Raw genomic sequence first — 20,352 nt, 5'->3', positions numbered from 1 at the left:
TGTGTCTCAATCCAATTCTTCTCTGTGTCTCAGTCCAATACTTCTCCATGTCTCAATCCAATTCTTCTCTGTGTCTCAATCCAATTCTTCTCCGTGTCTCAATCCAATTCTTCTCCGTGTCTCAATCCAATTCTTCTCCGTGTCTCAATCCAATTCTTCTCCGTGTCTCAATCCAATTCTTCTCTGTGTCTCAATCCAATTCTTCTCCGTGTCTCAATCCAATTCTTCTCCGTGTCTCAATCCAATTCATACATCCAATACACACATTGTAATTGCATGATGCTCCTCTCAGGTGTCTTCCTAACAGTATTTTAAGCTGTAACTGATTTGCATTGACATACAATTGTAACGGCAGTATTATTTACTAGACGTATTTACGTGATTGGTGTCTTTTTTCACAACGTTATGTGCCTGTGGTAAGTGATTTTCTAGATAGTATTTCTATTTACCATTGGAATTGTTTCCACAGGGCACATTAAAGACATCAACTTAAATACCAAAACAACTCGAAGGCTTCTGTTAAGTTTTTATTTCTGTACCCGTGTATAGTATAAAATTTATACATTAAAACATAATACTGGTATGCAAAGTCTTTAGTACGATTGTAGACTAACATTGACGCTGAGAAAGAAGCAAATCAATTATGAAATGGGAGTGATCATTCCTACTTCCATTGATATAACACAAGATAACAAACTGAAATCAAATGATGACATAATGATGACTTGGGTCCATAAAACTCTTTCATAAGTGTCCTATTCTGCACTGGCTTTACACGAGATCTCACTGGAAATCCTATGCCCGTATCATTTACGGCGCTAATTTGCTAAGACCCAAACCTTCGTAGACAAATTCGTCTGACATGACCTCTATGCATTTTAAAATTTCCGACAGCAATCCGCGTTAATATACTGACATTACACTTGAGATGTAATAACATTTAAAGTGACGACACCAATGTTACCGTTCGCATTGCGCCAGAAAAAACTCGGTAGCTGTCCGAATTTTGGTACCTTCCAGGTATGCAAAATGATTCCAAGATTCCACAGAATTTGCTACAGTAAGAGAATAATTTTAACATGTGGTATCCAGGATATAGTTTCTATCACTGAGTAGTATTGTATCATCTCTATAAAATATCAATTGATTCCTGTATAGTTGTCGGTCTTGTACAAACGTGTGTAGAAACCAATGCTATTACGAATAACCCGAGCTACATGTAGATGTATCACATTTTTCAGATTTTAAACAGTACTGCTTGGTGACTTGACTTTGAATGGTCTGTAAATGTCCTCCTTACTCCTTCCAAGGATTTATAAGTGAGTCACGGTCAGTGCACAAACACAAAAGCGCCTGCGCTGTCTTTGCCCAAAACTCAGTGTGACTTATCCTTCTCATATACGTCCTTGCTCCTTCCTAGAAAGTTATTGTCTTACTGTTATGTATTCCTGTTGCCATGATGACCTACTTCATTTTGTAAATCTGATTAAACCACCAGCGAAGTCTATCCTCGGGTTTAACCTCAGTAAATACTGTATAAAGTCCATGGGCGTTTGCTTGTACCCATTCCTCAAAGTACCTGGTATCGGGGTTGAGCTCACGCGTTATTTTGTCACTGTACATATGATCCCAGCGCGTGCGCATTAAGAATAGAAACATGTTTGCGTAGTCCTCCTTCCATGGGTGTGTGTGGGAGGCTTGGCGGTAGGCTGCGTGTGTTACCTGGAATCAAACCCATAACATTCTATACCATATTGGAAATTAACATCAATGTAAACAAAAATCGAAGTTTTAAGTCGAGGCATAATATATATATGCACTATCAATTTCCAAGAAACATTTAAAATTGAGGTTTCTAAGACATGATTTACGGCGATGCAAAATCACATATGAGGGCGTTTACGTTTCCCGTGTCCAAGACACGATTCTTCGTCATTTCCACAGGGACCTGGCACGATTTTTTAAAACTAACTGTATACATATATACATATCATTGTATCTATGATACTATAATATATTATACAAATATTTCATGGCTTATTGTGCTCTAGTTCATAATATTTAACCCGAGGTGATGGTAATCAACAAATGTTAAATTGCACGAGGCCAAAGGTCGAGTGCAATATAACATTTGTTGATTACCATCACCGAGGGGTAAATATTATGAACTAGGGCACAGTAACCATGGAATATTTGTTTTATTACATAATCACCAGTTTTTCAGTTGAATATTTTTTTTTATAAAACGAATACGACAATCACTTAACAAAATCACAACACCGTATCGTACGGAAAAAACCTTAATATCCTATTGAAGATTGACGTATAGCCTACGTACGTCACGTTGTAACTCCGGTTTGGATGTCTTATTGTCTGTTTTCACATTATTAGACCTGCTTGCAGCCTTTTGATCTAATACATTCATCGTGTCCGTCCTTTACTCGGTACAGTAAACGTCTACATGACGTGCTTGATTCGAGATCTATAAATCCAGCGCGAAATTAAGCGTGAACCTTTGTGACGTCATAATAACGTAACTCACTGTTACTCGCAATTCCTCGGAAGTTTTCTACAAAACTAGACAACAACAGCGAGGTGTTCCTAAAGCCGTGCAATATAACATTTCGAACCGTGCAATATAACGTTTCCATGGAAGCGTGCAATATAACTTCGAACCGTGCAATATAACAAGGTTTTATTGAACGGTCGGTGTAATAGTTGAAAATATTATATTTCTTCATATATAGATTGGTGTAAACAAATTATGTAATAAATATATATATGTATACTGTTTGGTTAAAAATTTTCGTGCCAGGTCCCTGTGGTCATTTCCCTTCTCTTATAGTAGGGACGTGTGCGTTTAGCAGAACGCTGTGTTTGGTAAAACTCATGTTCATTGAAATTCCTTGGTTATGTAGCCCCTAACATACTATTTGATAATCATTTTACTTACGGGTTTGTCGAAGAACTTGAGAGCGTTTATGTTATAGGAGAAACACTGAGCGAACGTCTGGCGGGATACCTTACTGCCACACAGACTAATCGGACCACGGTTCCCACGTTTGTCCGTGAATTTGGCCCTGTCATTGAAGATTTTCTCTATAATGGGCCCTAAATCCAGGACGCTGATCATGTTCAGGGGAATTTCGGTGTCCATCGGGAGTTCTGAAATAAAGACAAAATGTGTAAAATTACATTAAACAAGAAAGAGTCATTTGTTTCAGCGCCTCTATGAGTTGAATTCAGTCGGCGCAACAATTACAGGTACTCCTTTTATGAAACGTAGACCTTAGAAACAACATGAAATTTTACGTCAAACAAGAAATCCTTGACGATGCTGGTGACTTACTGAACACGAAATCCCTGCCCTGATGGCTTTCCGAACACGAAAACTTTTACGATAATTTATGCTGATGACATTACGAACTAGAAATCCCTGTCGACCATTTACGCTTATGACTTCTCGTACACGAAATCCCTGTCGACCATTTACGCTTATGACTTTCCGTACACGAAATCCCTGTCGACCATTTACGCTTATGACAATCCGTATACGACCGTACACGAAATCCCTGTCGACCATTTACGCTTTTGACTTACTAAACACGAAATCCCTGCCGACCATTTATGCTTATGACTTTCCGTACACGAAATTCCTGCCGACCATTTACGCTTTTGACTTACCGAACACGAAATCAATCCATTCCGACCATTTACGCTTATGACTTTCCGTACACGAAATCCCAGCCGACCATTTACGCTTATGACTTTCCGTACACGAAATCTCTGTCGAACATTTACGCTTATGACTTTCCGTACACGAAATCCCTGCCGACCATTTATGCTTTTGACTTACCGAACACAAAATCCCTGTCGACCATTTATGCTTATGACTTTCCGTACACAAAATCCCAGGCGACCATTTATGCTGATGACTTTCCGTACACGAAATCTCTGTCAACCATTTACGCTTATGACTTTCCGTACACAAAATCCCTGCCGACTATTTACGCTTTTGACTTACAGAACACGAAATCCCTGCCGACCATTTACGCTTTTGACGTACCGAACACGAAATCCCTGCCGACCATTTACGCTTTTGTTGTACCGAACACATCCCTTCCGACCATTTATGCTTATGACTTTCCGTACACGAAATCCCTGTCGACCATTTACGCTTTTGACTTACCGAACACGAAATCTCTGCCGACCATTTACGCTTTTGACGTACCGAACACGAAATCCCTGCCGACCATTTACGCTTTGGTTGTACCCAACACGAAATCCCTGCCGACCATTTACGCTTTTATTGTACCTAACACGAAATCCCTGCCGACCATTTACGCTTTTGGCTTACCGAAGACGAAATCTCTGCCGACCTTTTCCGGTGCCATGTAGTCGAGAGTATCCTCGTACCTCCGGGGGAGGGTGATGAGGGTGAGGGGGACGTCAGCCACTCTGAAACATTGTTCCGTCTCGGCTTTCGCGATCATGTGACGAGCACCGATTCCCTGTATATCGCCCGTGTGAGGCTCTGTACAGTAGATCACGTGGGGAACACGTGCCTTATTACTGGCAGTGGCTATTGTCCTCCCGTATTCTACCTCGGTCACCATAAAACTACTGGGGTCGTTCCTAAAGTCGGATAGCGTAAATACAAAACAACCATCACATCCTCTTAAGATATGTTCCATAGAACCAACATCATGTGGTGCACATCGATGTACTGCCACTCCCGGCGGAGGGTCTACCTCCCCTTTCCCTCTAGGACTCCCAAGAGGAACGCCTTTCACTGTTGCTACTTTGGACAGGTAGAAGGCTACAGCTGCCCCTACAGCCGAGTCAACTCCCAGTACCACATACACTTTCGACATGGCTCTGAAACAGATAAACGTACGACTTAAATACATGTAAACTGGAGTATTCGGTTAACTCGAACATTTATTTTTGAACAAGCAGATAGGTCATGGGCTAGGAGGGTCCCACATGCACCCCCCAAACCTCCGAACCAATATTTTTCTGAACCCTTATGACCCACTGATCACAAATCAAAATGTTAACATTGCATAAGTTGGGATGAACTTCCGGTTATGACGTCATCAAGATGGCCGCCATCTCGAATTTCACTCAAAATTGAAAAATAGTCATAACATTAACATTTTTTAACCGAAGTAGACAAATGAGGTATCAAAATGACCACAATAGAACAACAAATACATATCAGGACCAAAATATCCAATATATGTAGTGATTTCTACGTAGGAAATGAAAAAATCGGATTTAAAGCTCAAAAATTGTGATTTTTCAGCAAATTTTTCATATTTTGTTTGACGCAGCAAAAATGTTTCCCAACATCAATCTATTATTTCTAATAAGTTTTTTGACCACTTATCAATCAGTTTAAACAACAACAACAATAAAAACAAATGTTAACATTGTATAGGTTCCGGTTTTGACGTCATCAAGATGGCCACCATCTCGAATTTCACTAAAAAATGAAGAATAGTCATTACACTGATATTTTTAAACTAAATTAGACAAATGTGGTATCAAAATGACCACAATAGAACAACAAATACATATCAGGACCAAAATATCCAATATATGTAGTGATTTCTACGTAGGAAATGAAAAAATCGGATTTAAAGCTCAAAAATTGTGATTTTTCAGCAAATTTTTCATATTTTGTTTGACGCAGCAAAAATGTTTCCCAACATCAATCTATTATTTCTAATAAGTTTTTTGACCACTTATCAATCAGTTTAAACAACAACAACAATAAAAACAAATGTTAACATTGTATAGGTTCCGGTTTTGACGTCATCAAGATGGCCACCATCTCGAATTTCACTAAAAAAATGAAGAATAGTCATTACACTGATATTTTTAAACTAAATTAGACAAATGTGGTATCAAAATGACCACAATAGAACGACAAATACATATCAGGACCAAATAATCCAATATGTGTAATGATTTGTACGAAAGAAATAAAAAATAAGCTTTTAAGCTCAAAAATGGTGATTTTTCAGCAAATTTTCCATACTTGGCTTGACGCAGCAGAAATGTTTCCCAACAACAAATTATTACTCGTAATCAGTTATTTTAAACTCCTATCAATCAGTAAAAACAAAAAACAAAAACAAAAATATATAGAATTGCAAAAAAAGAATCATTGTTATACCCTCAATTTTGTAGATTAGCAGCGTCTCAAATATAACACAACACCTACTGATAGCGTAACAAATGTAACCTAAGCTAAGCCTGTGTTTCCGTTAATATCATTAACAGTTCCCAAAGCGTTTGTGTCTTTGAAAATGAGCACATTCATTGTTTATTTGCTATGCATAGCATAAGCAAAATGTCAGATGGTTACTACAATGTCACTAATATGTCCTTCACTGGTTCTCAATGATAACCATTATCATTGTGCGTGCTTTCTCGCCTCACTGACCTATCCACTGAAGAGACTCGGCATATCTGGTAGCTGGTACATGCAGTCCGAATCAGAGTACTCGAGATATCAGTATCCAATTCGTCGAAAGCCAGATCGACGTCTTCGATGTCGATGAGCTCATGTGACACTGCATTACCAGTGTTGTTCTAGCCTTTTATGACCAATCCATGGCCAGAGTTCATATCGGGAACAACATGTTCAGGGATGTGGGATCTCTTTCAGATTTTAACATATCGTACGTATATGCTGTTTCAGACTTCTCCGGCATAATGGAAATTACACCAGATGCACATTCTTCCAATTGTGGAATAGGTTCTCCTTAGCACATAACTCCATAATTCGTATGAAGTACTATTCATCAATCTTGTGGACCCTCGTGCAACCATAAATGGCACAGGTGATATCATCGAGGTCATTAATGAGGGCATAAATGTTAAATGTTTTTCATTGGTCTGACTTTTCCTTACCCCCTAGAAGGTGCACATCTGGTGTATGCGCAAAGAGACCATTGAAGACTCTCTAGTAAAAAGTTCTCTAAAGTGCTTTCCAGACTTGGCAAAGAGTGAAACTTCACTGCAGACCTCATTTATGACCTCAAAGAATCCACCTGTGCTACCTATGGTCACTGAGGTTCACAAGAATGAGGAATTGTGCTTCATACGAATTAAGGAGAACCAACTCAACCCTCTGCAGAATGTTGATCTGGTGTCTTTTCCATTATGCCTGGGAAGTCTGGAACATCATATACGATATGTGAATCTAGGTGAAACTAGGTTGGAAACAGGAAGAGCTCCCACATCCCTGAAGCCGATGTTTCTGATCTTAACTCTGACCATGGACAGTTGCAAGTTAGAACCACGATGGTAACCCGGTAATGCAATGTCACATCAGGTCACCGAGGTCGAAGACGACACTCTGGCGAGAAAGCACGCACAACGAAAATGATTATCATTAAGAACTAGTGAAAGAAATATGTGACACCGTAGTAACCATCTTATATTTCCTTACGTTATGCACAGGAAATAAACAATGGATGTGCTCATTCTAAAAGACACAATATGTTTCGAAAAGTGTCATGGTATTTACGGAACTTTAATTTGATACCCTATAGCTATTAGTTGGCGTTTTGCTGTAATAATTCAGTTTAAGAGGCTACTAGCTACAAAATTTCGAACATGAAAATGGATTATTTTGAAGTCCCACTTAGATATTCAGCCAACTTTAAATTCGAATTTGTTAAGATATAAATCGTCAATAGCCAATGTTATATTCAGGAAATTCCAAGACACCAGGAAACTGTAGTGTTTGCGGTTTGGAAAAAATAACAATCATATGCAGCATCCGGTTATGTTTTGTAAACCAAATGATGGTATAACAATTCTCTTTTGTATTTCTATATATTTTTGTTGTTGTTGTTTTAACCGATTGATAAGAGGTCAAAAAACTGATTGTGAATAATAATTTGTTGTTGGGAAACAATTTTGCTGCGTCAAGCCAAATATGAAAAAATGCTAAAAAATTACCATTTTTGAGCTTAATTTTTTTTTTCATTTCCTGCGTTCAAATCACTACATATATTGGATTATTTGGTCATGACATGTATTTGTTGTTCTATTGTGGTCATTTTGATACCTCATTTGTCTACTACAGTTGAAAAATGTCAATGTTATGACTATTTTTCATTTTTCAGTGAAATTCGAGATGGTGGCCATCTTGATGACGTCATAACCGGAACTTATACGATGTTAACATTGGTTTTGGTTGTTTTTGTTGCTTAAACTGATTGACAAGTGGTCAAAAAACTTATTAGAAATAATAGATTGCTGTTGAGAAACATTGTTGCTGTGTCAAACAAAATATGAAAAATTTGCTGAAAAATCACCATTTTTGAGCTTTAAATCCGATTTTTTCATTTCCTACGTAGAAATCACTACATATATTGGATGTTTTGGTCCTGATATGTATTTGTTGTTCTATTGTGGTCATTTTGATACCTCATTTGTCTACTTCGGTTGAAAAATGTTAATGTTATGACTATTTTTCAATTTTTAGTGAAATTCGGGATGGCGGCCATCTTGATGACGTCATAACCGGAAGTTCATCCCAACTTATGCAATGTTAACACTTTGATTTGTGATCAGTGGGTCATAAGGGTTCAGAAAAATATTGGTTCGGAGGTTTGGGGGGGGGGGGGGGGTGCATGTGGGACCCTCCTAGCCCATGGCCTAAGAAGACCGTAAGTGGTGCTCATCACCAAAGGAATCTATACTTGAAGTTTCCAGAGTGTCCATGGATCATTTTGGGAGTTTTAAGAGTTAAATATCGTTAAAATCATACTCTACATGATGTATGTATACACCAAGTTGAGAGTGGATTAGCTCTCGTTTATCAAGGCACTAAAACCTCTTTAAATGGTCTATAGAGTTGACAATGGTGCTTCCAAATGTACCGGTATATAAACTGTATTTCATTCACGATCTATGTGATTCTGTATTTGGGGACATTAGTAAGTTCCTAAAGTTTTAATGTTCAAAAATGTTTTTGTGGGAAAAGACCTCTTACTACGACATAACAAACGTGCTTGATTTAAAGTGTTTTTAAAGGATGGTGATCAAACAGGTAATTCTATATATGATATGTAGCGGTATTTTTCGTGTCTACGATTAGCTCTGACCCAAGTTTTCGGAGGCGATTCGTGTATGGAAACACAAAGAAACAATATACGACGCGTATATACCTGTGTACCATTCTCAATATAAAGGGAACCTAAGATCAATGAGTAACAGTTTTACACCTATTTCTACTGTCCACAGAGACTTTAGACACCTTGTTTGATTACCCCTTGTTTTTGGCTTAGCTATAAGGTTTTGGTGTAACATTATGTCGGTAAAGAGAAGTCAGAAATCCTGGGTATAATACACGTATTGTAACACAATTTACAATGTTGCAATGGCAGTTACGGAATCATGTTTTTTTCTTTAGTAAAGTCCTCGGCTTTCTATATAGGATACAACAATGATGTCTAACGGGATACATCACGATTGGAGCCTGCTCCATAGCCATCCATTGTCGTGGAGAATAGTTTCGTGCAATCGTCATGTACATACAGGAACATGTAATACATGTCATTCGGCCTGTTAGAATTGTCAGCAATTTTGAAATGCTTTCCAAGAGCCAAAACGGCGAAAATTTAGTATCACACCTTTCAGACTGTTAATGTTACTAGTTTTTCAGAAACTTATATAAAACAATCCCTGAAGTCCAAAGTCAGTTTAGTATAAGAATAATGTTATCTGGTAGAAAGGTAGAATGAGTCGGTTAGTTATTGTCCTGTGGACATTTAAAGGACATTCAAACAGGACGATGGGAACGTTACCTCAATTAAAGTGGTGGTGTGAAAAAATCAACCAAGTGTCGTTAGCTTGATGTCTGTGTGATAGTTTGGATAGTCTCCTCATATCTGGGTGTCTGATAAAGGTGGTCTACGACAGAACATGAGTAATCATTTTTGTAGAAAAGACCTAGGCCTTGACCAATCCTTATGTTGTACCTGTAGTGATATCGTTACAATTTTTCCCATTATGTTTTCAGTGCCAAGACAATAACATCAGCAGAGTTTTCTAACTGACATTTGATAATTTCTATGTACATATTTCTATATCAAAGTTGAGTAAACTTTACTGAGGTAAAGAGGTGAATTGATTGATATCAATATTACTTGTCATGGCCAAAATCAATGTTCCGTCCATATCACTTCTAGTCTGAATGTCTATACAGGTATACCTAATATCCAAGGGAACGATATTTATTATTCAAAATCAAATTGCTATCGTCAGTCATTATCGTTATATTTCGTTTAAAGTTAAAAAATGAATCACTCAAGTTTTAGTTCATTAAAGTTATAACTTCAACAAACCAAACCCCATTACCGATATATTCCTGTTATAAAGATTGTTCCTTTCCAAGTGACGCCTAGATTCATTACGCTCCATCCCGTTCGGTATTCAGAATATACCAAGTTTTAATTTCTTTGAAAGTGATGCATTATATCCGTGCATCCATAAACAGACAATACAATGAAAATCGATGGTATTTCAATTAAGAATACCATTAAAACTTGATAGATCTGCAGGAAAGCTTGAACATGACCCCGACACAGCGGAATCGATTACAGGGCAAGCTATATGATATCGTTTCTTTATCAATAAGACAAGGCGTACCTGGAGTACTGATAGGAAGACATTCACTGTTTAAATAACTAGAGATATATAGATGTGTGTTATTTAATCAGGTAGGATCAGATTTGTGCAGTAAATATTATAGACAAATCTTGTATTAATAACCGGGGAGGCGATCTGGACAAGGTGCCAATTTATACATCAATATTTGTCTTAGTAGAGATATATATGGAAACGCCGGATTCCGGGGTGCTTGAGTGTTATGAGTTTGGTATTAATCTTGTCAAATTCTCGTCCACTAAAGACTGTACATTTACTGTCATCGTCTTATCTATAACTCCACGTAGATCGTATAAATCGGTTAATTCCGTACAGAACAACATAAACCCAAAACCAATGTTAGTTTTAAATACCGACATGTACCTACCCTCATCGACCATTTTCAAACGTATTTTTCATAAACCGAAGTTAGTACACCCCTACCCCCTCCCTCCCCACGGCCATAAAAAAATCTATAGTATGGTTAGCATATTGATACCCCCACCCTGAGTTATAAATCAATCTTTTATAAAACGGCATTATATTACCCATAAATTACGAATCACGAAAGTACCGCTTATTGATAATGAAACGTCATAACGTCCAGGTTTTATTAAACAAAAATTAAAAACCTTATACATGCATGTCGTGTAAATATATATGTTGTTAATTTTGTCAGTCGCCATTTACAAGCCGAAATTAATTCACGTTGTGGTGAATGGTCAACTATAATATCCATCACATATCTAGTAAACTACTGACATGTATATCTATCCCAATTAACAATGCGCGTCACTATATCAACCGACACACAACTCTATCATTGTTAACAATGAAGTCGTCCCCCAATGAACTCAGCCATTCAATGGATTTGATTGACTGAATGCGCTATGTGGAAAGTTATACAGACGGTTGTAAAGATTTGACCTGGTATTAACGAAAATGTGTATAAAACAAAGAGTTTAAAGGGATATGAAGTCGTGCGAATAAAGACCAGCTTTAAAGTAAAGAAACTCTGGCATCGTTTTCTATCATATTGTCTACTTATCAGCATAGAAAGTATTCATAAAGAGCAATAGACAGAATAGAATACAGGGCTATTGAGTTTGTTACGATCCCAGGACGTCGTGCATCGGGATCATTTTCACTATAACTCCACTATGTAACTTTACCAAACGCAATTGGTTGATGTTCAACAGTTATGAACTGCCATCTGCTTATCTTGACGTCATTATCATTGTGACGTCAACATTGTCGTGTCAGTGATCGTTCCATTGGTTACAATATGAATTGTTTATTCATTTTGGATGCAAAATATCTTGGGATTTTATCTAACAATCTTTATCAAGTGTAGAAATAAGTATCAAGATATAATCAGTTGGCAATGATAGGACTATGAATGCCAAAGGGACAGCATTGGCGCTCTTCGTGTTGAATTTACCGCTGTCCAGTTGACATAATAATCTTATAATTGCCAGCTGAATGCAATTCAATGCTTAATACATGTATGTCTTTGAAGTTATACATGAACATTTAACAAATGGTTTAACAAAATTTCAAAACAGCGTCAAACTTATATTGTAAGAGAAGGCCGTTTACAATGTAAGTTATTAGGACAATCCGTGCCTAATCCCTTTGTGACATTAATGTATCAACGTAAGATCTAACATTTAGTACATGTTGTACACAGAAGGAAATCTTTTACGGTAATTGTTAGTGTGATGAATGGACGATGATATGTACACGGTATGGGGTATCAGTGATCGGCGATCTGTATCGATTAGTAATCGATAACAGGTGTTATAGTGTTAATGTAATGTTATAGGCCATACGTAGTTAATCATGAATGGCATATCTCGCTGTAAATCACACTATTTTTATAATATCAAACGTGGGAATTATTTAGTATTAGAAACAGGGCAGTTATAATTAGCTGACACAGATGCCGACATATTGTATAATATTTTATAGTTTACATTGCGTCCCCTGATAATACGATACGTCGTGTATTATGTTTGTCTCGAACCTTTCATCGAAACATAAACAAAACTGACTTATCATTTACAATACATGTATATATAGAGACAAGATATATACTTTATATGTTTTCATGTTTTAAAAGTTAAGAAGTAAAATAAAACTCTTACCTGATTCAGATGAATCAAACAATTATAATGGACAACTCCACTATAGTTTAGTTCCTGTGCTAATCCAAGGTAGATCTTAGTACCATGTGGCAACGTAATACAGGGCGCATGTGCGATAATAGAACTTAATTCCTTAGCTACTGGTTCAATAAAACTTTCAGGCCCGGACACACCTCGACGACTCTCTATATGGTTCTAGTGACTGAGCGGATTGTCAGGCGTTAAGCTTTAAAAGGACAACTAATTATATACCTATATCGATATATACCCGACTATCTCCGTACGTACAGGGAATGTATTACAGACTGGATACCGGTAGTAAGCTGAGGAAATAACAGTGCAAGTCAGGGCAAGTGTTTTAAAGTCATAAAAGGCAGAATTTACCTTACAATAAACAAAGGAAACAGAAAAAAAACAGTTCTTTAAAAATGTTAATTACCCCATACTCCGTTAATTGAAATTACGTATTGTGCCACACTTTAATAATCGAATTGTCTTGGTACTGTATGTATAGTGGTTAAAAGTGTTGGCATACATATCAGCATGCTTAACTAACAGTACATGAGAAATTTAATCTCAGCATGACTGACAAATATTATCACGTCAAAATATCTATATTAAAAACAACTTCATGTAGTTATACAGAAAATTGATATTCTCATCTCATTCCAATAAATGTCCACGGATTTTTGCTGTGCATTGCAAAATGCTTCTGTTGAATTTTCTATGCAAGTGAAGATACAAAACCTTTTACAGACAACACCCCTTAGTTTACCATCGCGTTTACCAAAGACTTGTGGATCTATCCCGAATCATAAGATAAATCACGATTGAGTCGTAAGTTCGTTTTCGTTTTTGCGCTTGAAAAGACGACATGTTCTAAAATCGTCCTCATTTTGATTCGATTTCACGATTGTCTTTAAGTATTGTTTAATTGAGATCTCCGTTATTCTGCCATGTTAAAAATTATTAAACAATACTGTTGTCATTCATTAACCTATCAATATCGACAAGTGAACCAAACCCATTCACACAACCGATTAACTATCTATTGTATGATCTGTAGTCACTACAATCATGTTATAATGTTATAATGCTAGTTTTTGCGAAATAAAAAGACAGCCATTCCAATGTTTCTTTAACCTTAACGTTAAAAACTGAGAGATATTCAGGCTAATAGTCAATTGTGACGTCACAATACCCTGTACTCGGCTATTTTATGACGTCATAAAGCTATGACGTTACATAGTTACCTGCTGATGTAAATGTATACCTGTAACATATGTCTAGTGATGTAAAGAACTGGTAGAATAGGTGCATATCCGCTGGGTTGGGACTAGAAACAGCAGCCCGGGATTCGACAGCCGTCTTTGCAATCCGTTGTTGTGAAAATGGCAAACGTTTTCACAAAGCGAACCCGAAAACCACGCAGTACCACCCTGTCTGACTACGGTGGGTTCGAGACAACAAAACCACGCTATCTCCCACGGATTCTGTCTCCCACAAGAGTAGCGAATCCCCACCCCCCGGGATTGCGATACCAGCTAATTAGCCAGGAAAAGCCGGTACGTTCAACAAGGTTATCACATATAAAGTAAACTTGATTATAGCGAACATACTTTAAAGGCCCACTACCTTTCCGGAGGAAAACATAAAGGTTTCTTAAAAACATTAATAACATCAGAAAATATATACCAATGGCCTAAGATGAGGTTACAACACCAAACATATGCAAGATTTCCTGCGTAATGTTTGATAACAGTGGAGAGTTATTTCGCTGTTTTGCCGTCTGGCGCAGTGATAGTCAAGTACCGCGCGGTATTTAGGACGACGGCGGGAAACATAAGACGACCCGCGTTATGAAAATTAACATTTTATTTATTTTAATCAAATTGTTCAGAATGTGATGACACGTGTAGTATTAACGGTAAGTTAATAACTTTAGCGACTATACAAAAATATCGATCTCGTTTTACTTTCCCATTTTAAAAATTAAAAGCCGTTTCGGAAAGATAGTGGACCTTTAAACGAATTCGTGGTTTACACTGTTAAGGATCACACAAGATGTTGAATTTCAGTGTATGTATAGCGAACAATAATTTTAACGGTGCAATTTTGTTGGCACCAAGATGTTTGTTATAATCTTAAAATTAGTAACCAATTAGTATTCAATGGTACCGGTGCTACCCAAATGTTACCTTGTGATGCGGTAACCGTTTTAGTCCTTTATTACGTATAAGGGGACTTGGCTTTCCGCTGCTTTGTTGCATGCTTTGGTTGAAAGAATGTTTAAAGATGCTCCACCGCTGACAAATGGTATTTTTTCACTGTCAAAAACAGCAGCAGACGATTTGGTATTTTTCTTCAGTTACAAAAGTTACTTACTTTACACCATTACCATCGTTGAAAATTTAGAGCTTCTAATTTTACTTCAAGTAAAAAATATCAAAAATGATTATTTGCATCCCGAAAAAAATCCGTCGCACTATATCCTTTATGGAATGATGTACTGATTTCGTATGCACTAAAGGCAATTTTTTTGTGTTGATTAGACATATATATATATATATATACACGATTAAACACATATTATTGTTCAAATAATGAATATCATTTATGCTCTGTCGGCGGTGGAGCATCTTTAACAAATAATGATTTGCTGTGTCTTTTTTAGTCGTATGGTATTTGGCACCCCGATTTCAACAAAATATCCCGGAGGATTCCATCCATGGTCGACCACCTAAGTAAGTCCCTTACTTGATACATAAATGATAAGTGATATTGAATTATGACTATCATTGAATAATTTTCTTATAACAAAACTGACAAATGAATTAAATTGAATGTTGATTACTAGATCTTTCGACTAGTTTAATTCGTATAAATCTAGATACTGTTAGGACACTGGATTACCGCCTACATTACTATATCTATTGATATGATTTGTATGATCTATTCCAGGATGGGTGAACTTCAGCTGTGGACCTCTCATACGACACGTCAACGAATTAGGTACATAGAAAACTTATGTCCTATCATAACTATACGGTCATTTAGTAAGGGTGACAGTGTGCTATGTAAGTGATCATGAATGTCTGTGTGTTTTGGAAGGCTATGGTATATTCGTGTTGTCTTCGTATAATAGTTGTGACCGAGGTATCAAATATTGATAATTTTATCACAGATATGTGTAGAATTGTAACTAATTATAAAGCATGTTTCCATTCGACACATTGGAGACCGACCATGCTCCATTATGCTATCAGACAGAGGAAAACGTCCTAGGCTTATTAGAGCAGACTTTGTTTCGAGTGATCTAATGTCTTACATTAAAATAACATTTCTTAACAACGATCATCGTGAATTGATGATATTAATACTTTTCATGCGCAAAATTAAAATGTACTATATATGCATTGTACATGATTACAACATACCATATGTATACATGTACATATACATGTACATTGGTCTAACGCAGTATAAAATGCTATACGGTATATTTGATTAATAAGCGTATCTATTTCGTTCAATCTTTCCAGATACATTTTACTGTTTCAAAGTGAAGAAATTAACCAGTAATTGAACTTCATTGACTCAGAATTGTGAATTGGAAATTTCAATATCTGCATATACACTTCACAGACAATTATATTTTTACATTATTGTAGATGTATCTTCATTTTATCGAATTACCGACAGATTACAGTCAGTACTGACCATGGCTTGTACTCTAGTGCGGTTTATACGTGTACAAAAACGGGGGTTGGATGGGGGTTATAAAAAGGGGTCTTTTCAGCTTATTCAGGCGCGACTTATAATAAGGAAAATATAGTGGATGCTACATATAATATCTTTGTAGACTGGAGAAATGAATAGATTGCTTCAAAGTTTTCTTTGTCATGACAATTATGGTGTGACGATAACGTAGTCCATGATTACTTCCAGGTAAGGCCCCGGCCGTCGTGTACACGGAGACCACCACATCCCGGGTCAGCTACCGCGACCCAGCAGGTCGATTACCTGACGTCAACTTCCCGAAAGCATCACGGTTCAGCCACACCCCGCCCGGCGGTCCAGCCACTGGTATAGGTAGGGTCGGATTGATTAATTTGAAACGTATATGTGTGTCATTACAGCTACATTGCTAGAGACCATGATTAAAGCACCGTACATTGCGTCAGTATTTTAAGTATGATCGAATTCTTTACTGGTTTGCCGCATACATGTCTTTTTATATGTTGCTAGGTTTTATCTTCTGTATCTTGCCGACTAAAATCATTTTCCTGTCGGTGTAGCAAATGTAAAGATCTCTAATATCGCCAAATACACTGTGTGAAACAGGAGCCATAAGTAAATGTAATATAATGACGGAGTTTATTTTTGTGTTTCAGTTCCCAATCTGATTCTGTCAAGATACCCGCCGGTCAAAAGCAACGAATAAACGAATATGTCAAACTTTAATTAACGTTTCTTTTTCTTTTTTGTTTATAACGATACAAAATTAGAATTGTGACTGAAAAGTAACTGGCAAAGTAAACAAATAAACAAATAAAATTTGTTAATTTCTATTTTTGAAGTCTATGCTAAGAGTATGCACTAACGTTAGCCAAAACTCCATAACGTCAACAGCGAGCAGCATACTCCTCAATGTTACTAGTCTACACGTCATCTGAAAAGCATATACCAGTCAATGTAAACTGAAACATACATGAATACACCCACCCGGTATGCTGGTTGTATTGACCAAATCAACAGTACAGCAATCACCGCCAATGTACATTTAATTTGCCCACAGGTCAACTGCAGCATACCAATGCCACTTTTATTGTCCAAAAGGTCAATTGCAGATACCAATGTCACTTTTATTGTCCAAAAGTTCCCTATGTCATTGGACAATAAATTAAATGTACAGCATTCATTACCTATGCAATTTTCATTGACCAAAAGGTCATATACGCAAATACAGACTTCTCAGGCCAGAAAGTCGACCTCAACACAAACATCGATTTTATTGATCAAAGGTCGCCTGTGCAGCACTTACATCTTAAGATGGAACATCTTTCATCCATGTCAATTGTCCTTTATAAAGGTATCATTAAGAGCCTTGGTTTTAGGTCAACTCTGCACCATATTCATCACCAATTCAAAGTGATCTGTGTAACATTCACATTAGATGCTGATGTCACTGGTCTCCCAGTCCCTTTAACCGTCCCCTAAAGACATGTTTGACCCAATAAGGACTGCAGTCCCTTTAATTGTACCTAAAGGATTAATTTACCCTAAGGCATGTTTGACCCAATTAGGACTGCAGTCCCTTAAACTGTCTCCTCAAGGCATATTTGACCCAATAAGGACTGCAGTCCCTTTAACTGTCCCCTCAAGGCATGCTTGACCCAATTAAGGACCAGAGTCCCTTCACTGTCCCCTCAAAGCATATTTGACCCAATAAGGACCACAGTCCCTTTAACTGTCCCCTCAAGGCATATTTGACCCAATAAGGACGACAGTCCCTTAAACTGTCCCCTCAAGGCATATTTGACCCAATAAGGACGACAGTCCCTTAAACTGTCCCCTCAAGGCATATTTGACCCAATAAGGACGACAGTCCCTTAAACTGTCCCCTCAAGGCATATTTGACCCAATAAGGACGACAGTCCCTTAAACTGTCCCCTCAAGGCATATTTGACCCAATAAGGACGACAGTCCCTTTAACTGTCCCCTCAAGGCATATTTGACCCAATAAGGACGACAGTCCCTTAAACTGTCCCCTCAAGGTATGCTTGACCCAATAAGGACTGCAGTCCCTTAAACTGTCCCCTCAGGGCATATTTGACCCAATAAGGACCACAGTCCCTTTAACTGTCCCCTAAAGGTATGCTTGACCCAATAAGGACTGCAGTCCCAATAAATAAAACCCTTGTGTATATTAGCATGCATATAACAAAGTCATTAGGTTGTTCCCAGGATGTGGTTAGGATCATGTTTTATTGTATAACAGACAATAAGACTCTACTGTATTGACAGTTTTATTTATGTTATTTCTGTATGTCTTGGTACAGCTTAGTGTCTGTGATAATGAGAAGATGAGAGTGATGAGGACACACAACACATGGATAGAGAGAGAGGAGAAGGAAGAAATATCACATTGACAAAGAATGGGTTCATCAGCGATTTAACATAACAAACCTATGCACCATTAACACATTGTAAAACTGACACAGATATACAGTACCACAGTCTATGGATGGGTATAAATAACATAATACAGTGTACACAAATATTACACAAGGTTTTAAATATTCACTCCTATTGATACTTTACACATGATTAACGAAATGTACACTTTTGAAAAGAAATTCATTGGGATATTTGTAAATACACGCACAAGTTCATACTACATTACGTAATTACATAGGGTTAATATGCATAAATACTGGTAACTCATTAACATTGTATAAATAAATAAACATCTGGCAGCATACCAGTATAACATTATCTACAGATAAACAGATACACAAGTATCATCAAATTTAATGTGTTACTGCTTCTCCTTGGTGAACACCCTATGAAAAGGACTTTATTTTAATACTTAAACCAATGTTTATAATTTATATGTTCAAACTTATGATATCAATATAGTTATCAGTTATATTTTCTTATAGGGTTAAATGCAGCATAAAGTTGTTAATTTAACATCAATTTCATGACAATTTTTTTGGTAGTTGATTATTGACATCCACAACAAGTTACCTTTATTCATTTATCAATGATGTTCGGAGCGTAGGGGAGATCACTTTGTAGGGGAGATCAATCATGCTGGTTCTAAAATCTTTGGTCACACTGTGATAAAAGCAACATAGCATGTGAAAATCCCTTCACAATCAAACAATCATATCACCATAAATAAAGCTTGTAAATCACCAAGTACTTCCACTATTTTTCAAATATGAAAGCTGTATAATATTCTTTTGACAAAATGTGCAATTAAAATAAAGTGGGATGAATTTTAACAAAAAACAAAAATATAACAAAACCAAGTTAAAAGCACTTTTTTAAAACTTGAATTGCATTACAATTCAAGGCACAGTCAGGAAGATTAGTACTATAAAGTTATATACACTGTATTCTTTGTATTTTGTAAATCTAGGTGGTTCCAAGGTTTGAGGTATCTGTTGCAAACTTTTTTTATAATAGATTTTATTTCTATAACATAAGCAACATATCTTGGTATGAAAACAATTCAAGTTGAGCATCTAGTAAATTATTTTTGTATGTAAACAAGCTAAATGTATAGAATTTTGTTTAATCATCATTACCAAACTAGTACAGGGTTTCTCTGTTTATTGTAGGGAGAGCCAAATATGTTTTTATTTTATCAGAGAACAAGAGGCCCAAAGGGCCTTAACGGTCATCTGACTACCTTGGCAATAGTAAATTTAATTTCATATGGTGTCACTTTGTCAGGACCGTGTCAGGATCATTTTCAATTTCTTTCAACAAATTTTCTTTCAAACAAGAGGCCAAAGGG

General features: G+C 36.9%; 2 protein-coding genes across 3 annotated transcripts; one reads left to right on the top strand and one right to left on the bottom strand.

Annotated features, from left to right (window-relative positions):
* Positions 1–514: 514 nt before the first annotated feature.
* LOC138320716 (nmrA-like family domain-containing protein 1) lies at positions 515–13,046 on the bottom strand. Of its 2 annotated transcripts, XR_011208236.1 has the most exons (5): positions 12,822–13,043; positions 4,358–4,878; positions 2,954–3,165; positions 1,403–1,722; positions 515–1,292 (listed from the first exon to the last, which is right to left on the bottom strand). XR_011208236.1 is itself a non-coding variant. In XM_069263887.1 (4 exons), exons 2-4 carry the CDS (start codon positions 4,872–4,874, stop codon positions 1,465–1,467), a joined length of 987 nt encoding a protein of 328 aa, XP_069119988.1. In that variant the 5' UTR covers positions 4,875–4,878; positions 12,822–13,046; the 3' UTR covers positions 515–1,464. The 2 variants fall into 2 exon arrangements, 1 of the variants encoding a protein (XP_069119988.1); XM_069263887.1 differs by having other exon boundaries at positions 515–1,722; positions 12,822–13,046.
* A 993-nt stretch (positions 13,047–14,039) lies between these two features.
* Positions 14,040–17,285, top strand: LOC138320717 (uncharacterized). The gene is made up of 5 exons (XM_069263888.1): positions 14,040–14,386; positions 15,496–15,565; positions 15,783–15,833; positions 16,770–16,913; positions 17,216–17,285. Exons 1-5 carry the CDS (start codon positions 14,213–14,215, stop codon positions 17,263–17,265), a joined length of 489 nt encoding a protein of 162 aa, XP_069119989.1. The 5' UTR covers positions 14,040–14,212; the 3' UTR covers positions 17,266–17,285.
* Positions 17,286–20,352: the final 3,067 nt, after the last annotated feature.

The sequence above is a fragment of the Argopecten irradians genome, chromosome 4 (genome assembly GCF_041381155.1).
Source record: "Argopecten irradians isolate NY chromosome 4, Ai_NY, whole genome shotgun sequence".
NCBI lineage: Eukaryota > Metazoa > Mollusca > Bivalvia > Pectinida > Pectinidae > Argopecten > Argopecten irradians.
This window is presented reverse-complemented; position numbering and strand designations above follow the sequence as displayed.

Excerpts from the sequence above, each read along its gene's own strand:
- LOC138320717 (XM_069263888.1), top strand. The coding sequence starts at position 14,213 with ATGGCAAACGTTTTCACAAAGCGAACCCGAAAACCACGCAGTACCACC. Across the intron at positions 15,834-16,769 it reads ACGACACGTCAACGAATTAG|GTAAGGCCCCGGCCGTCGTG; the intron begins GTACATAGAAAA and ends GATTACTTCCAG. Across the intron at positions 16,914-17,215 it reads CGGTCCAGCCACTGGTATAG|TTCCCAATCTGATTCTGTCA; the intron begins GTAGGGTCGGAT and ends TTTGTGTTTCAG.
- LOC138320716 (XM_069263887.1), bottom strand. The coding sequence starts at position 4,874 with ATGTCGAAAGTGTATGTGGTACTGGGAGTTGACTCGGCTGTAGGGGCA. Across the intron at positions 3,166-4,357 it reads CGGCAGAGATTTCGTCTTCG|AACTCCCGATGGACACCGAA; the intron begins GTAAGCCAAAAG and ends TCTTTATTTCAG. Across the intron at positions 1,723-2,953 it reads TCAAGTTCTTCGACAAACCC|GTAACACACGCAGCCTACCG; the intron begins GTAAGTAAAATG and ends GTTTGATTCCAG.